This window comes from Penaeus japonicus, unplaced genomic scaffold, assembly GCF_977035675.1.
Source record: "Penaeus japonicus unplaced genomic scaffold, GWHDUDI00000001_assembly GWHDUDI00000036, whole genome shotgun sequence".
Lineage (NCBI taxonomy): Eukaryota > Metazoa > Arthropoda > Malacostraca > Decapoda > Penaeidae > Penaeus > Penaeus japonicus.
This window is the reverse complement of record NW_028234438.1, coordinates 15,684,969-15,687,468: the sequence shown is the minus strand read 5'-3', so window position 1 is coordinate 15,687,468 and position 2,500 is coordinate 15,684,969. Positions and strand designations below refer to the sequence as shown.

Below are 2,500 nucleotides of genomic sequence, written 5' to 3'. Positions count from 1 at the left end.
TATTTCTACAGTCCGTGAGTGACACAAACAAATTCAAGCAAAACATGAGCTTTTTTCCTTCTGTTTTTTATATTATGAGTCCATTGACTCATAATAACATACACTGTCCACCATACTTTTGCTTGAATGATTTATGTAAATGATTCCACAAGAACTCAGCCACCAAGGAATCATTTAGTAAGCCTAACTGACCTAATTTTTTTTATCCTATTCCTTGACTTTTTTATATTACTATCTTTATCGTTACTTGCGTTATTATTCCTACCATACTTATGTTGTATTTACTGGTAATGCACACATCATATATCTATCCGTTTGTGAAATTATGTGACTTGTAAACAGTCCGTGAAATTTAATAAAGTTAACCCTCAAACCGAGACCCTCCGTTTTCTGTATTCTTCAAGGTCATGCCAGAGAGTTGCCACTAGGGGCGCGTCCTTGTTTCAGTGAATATAACATTTATATTATAAGAAATAAGCACAGGGTTCATTGTTAAAGCGTAGAGTTTCATTGCAGAGACAAATGTCTATACATCTACATCAGGAATGCGCAAACAGTGCAATAAATAGCGAACACTTTTGTGATAACACGAAAGCAAAATGCATGGGACTCACTGCTCATGGTCGACTGAGGGTCGTCCTTCCGGGCTTCCATCTCCAGCAAATAGGCGTCGATGTAGTCGCGGGGGTTCTCGGGGTCGAGCGTCGCCTGGTGCTCCCGCACGTGTTTCTGCAAAATGTTATGTTTATAGACAGACACAGACATACATACATACATAAATAGATAAATATATAAATAAATAAATAAATAAATATATATATATATATATATATATATATATATATATATATATATATTTACACACACAAACACACACACACACACACACACACACACATATATATACACATATACATAAAGACATAATAACTTGTTTAAACCTGCTTGGATAACTCTAGAAAGGCTTGTAACCCAAAAAATGAGGTTGAATTAAAATGCTACTTACTGCCATATGTTGACTGATCACTTGTACCTTGTCAGTCACTTTCAGGACGCCCGTCCACTTCTTGAGGAAGTGGGGCACGAGGGGGACTAGCCAGGGCATGAAATCGAACCACTTGATGGCCTGGAAGTCCTCGAAGGACGAACTACTGAGCTTACTTAGCTTCTGGATTTCGAAATCATTCACTTCAAAGCGTTTGCCTGGAGAAGATAGAAAGTTTGAGCACATGGCTTGATCCTTCTTCTGCAATTATCTGCTCGCAGAGGAAATGAGGACATCACCGACCTGCAACCATCTGCCAGATGACGTTGAGAACAGCCACGTTGATGGACCAAGGGAGAGGACCCGGACGCCCCGTGTGTCTCGCGAAGTCCTCGACCAGACAGACGGCCTCGTGCTGGATGGCTTCCTCCAAGCGGGTCTTGCCCATGCCGAGGTCCCTCAGGTGACGAAGGGTGAATCTTCGGTTGTTTTGCCAAATTAGACCGCTGGAGATTATTATACCTTAAAAAAACAAACGAAAAAAAAGGTATTTAAGCAAATAAAGCGTGACTAGACTATCAAACATCTCTATTCCCCTCCTTTCATTACCACGAAACATTGTAGTGTGTCAAGTACAATGAGCAATTACCGGTTTCGGTGAAGCGATTAAAGACAGTGAGGCTGTAGAGGTCCGGCCTGTCAGCGAACTCCGGTTTGGCGAAGGCGGCCTTGATGGTCTTGTAGTCGCAGAAGAAGATGAAGATCCGGCTGCCCATGCGCCACCTAGGGCAGAGATTGTGACAGAGAGAATATTATGGGTAATATTTACGAAACGAAAATGATGGTAATAACGAGGAAAAAGCGAGATAAGATTCACGATCGTTTTTTGTTATTCTAAAGCATGTGATGAAGTAGAATGAAGTGAAGGACGAAGCTACTTACGATACGATGTTACCAAACTTCTTCTTCAGCCGCTCTACTTGGTCGTAAAGAGACTCTTCGTCGGAGGGAAGTTTCCCTATTATTGGCAGACCCCATAGCCCTGTATGAGAAAGATAGTGAATTAATTTGGCGCTAGGAATATATCCTCCCCCCCCCCCACACACACACACAGATACATGCACTCCTCCACTTTCTTCCATTATGTAATACACCAAACTATGCCTGATCATTATCATTATTCCCATTCTATATCACTCCGACTCTTGATATAACCACATAAGATAAATATGTGGATAATCCGACTACAAAATTTAGGTGACTGGCATACAGATATTAGGCGTAGCCGATTCTGAATCATATCGAAGAAGGAATATATTGCATACGATGACATAATAATATCACCATCGTCTTCGATAAAATTCCCAGTCGTATGACACAAACATCACAAGTTTCACAATCACAAACAAGTTCCACAATCACAAACAAGTTTCACAATCACAAACAAGTTTTACAATCACAAACAAGTTTCACAATCACAAACAAGTTTCACAATCACAAACAAGTTCCACAATC

General features: G+C 40.4%; 1 protein-coding gene across 1 annotated transcript in view; it reads right to left on the bottom strand.

The window, feature by feature from the left end:
- The window catches only part of LOC147467415 (cytochrome P450 2L1-like), a 15,140-nt gene that overhangs the window by 1,898 nt on the left and 10,742 nt on the right, over positions 1 to 2,500 (bottom strand). The window contains exons 3-7 of the mRNA XM_043014787.2: positions 1,928 to 2,027; positions 1,635 to 1,768; positions 1,289 to 1,507; positions 1,007 to 1,203; positions 615 to 729 (exon numbers count right to left, since the gene is read on the bottom strand). Coding sequence (XP_042870721.2) covers positions 615 to 729; positions 1,007 to 1,203; positions 1,289 to 1,507; positions 1,635 to 1,768; positions 1,928 to 2,027 — 765 coding nt within the window. The remainder of the gene's footprint in view (positions 1 to 614; positions 730 to 1,006; positions 1,204 to 1,288; positions 1,508 to 1,634; positions 1,769 to 1,927; positions 2,028 to 2,500) is intronic.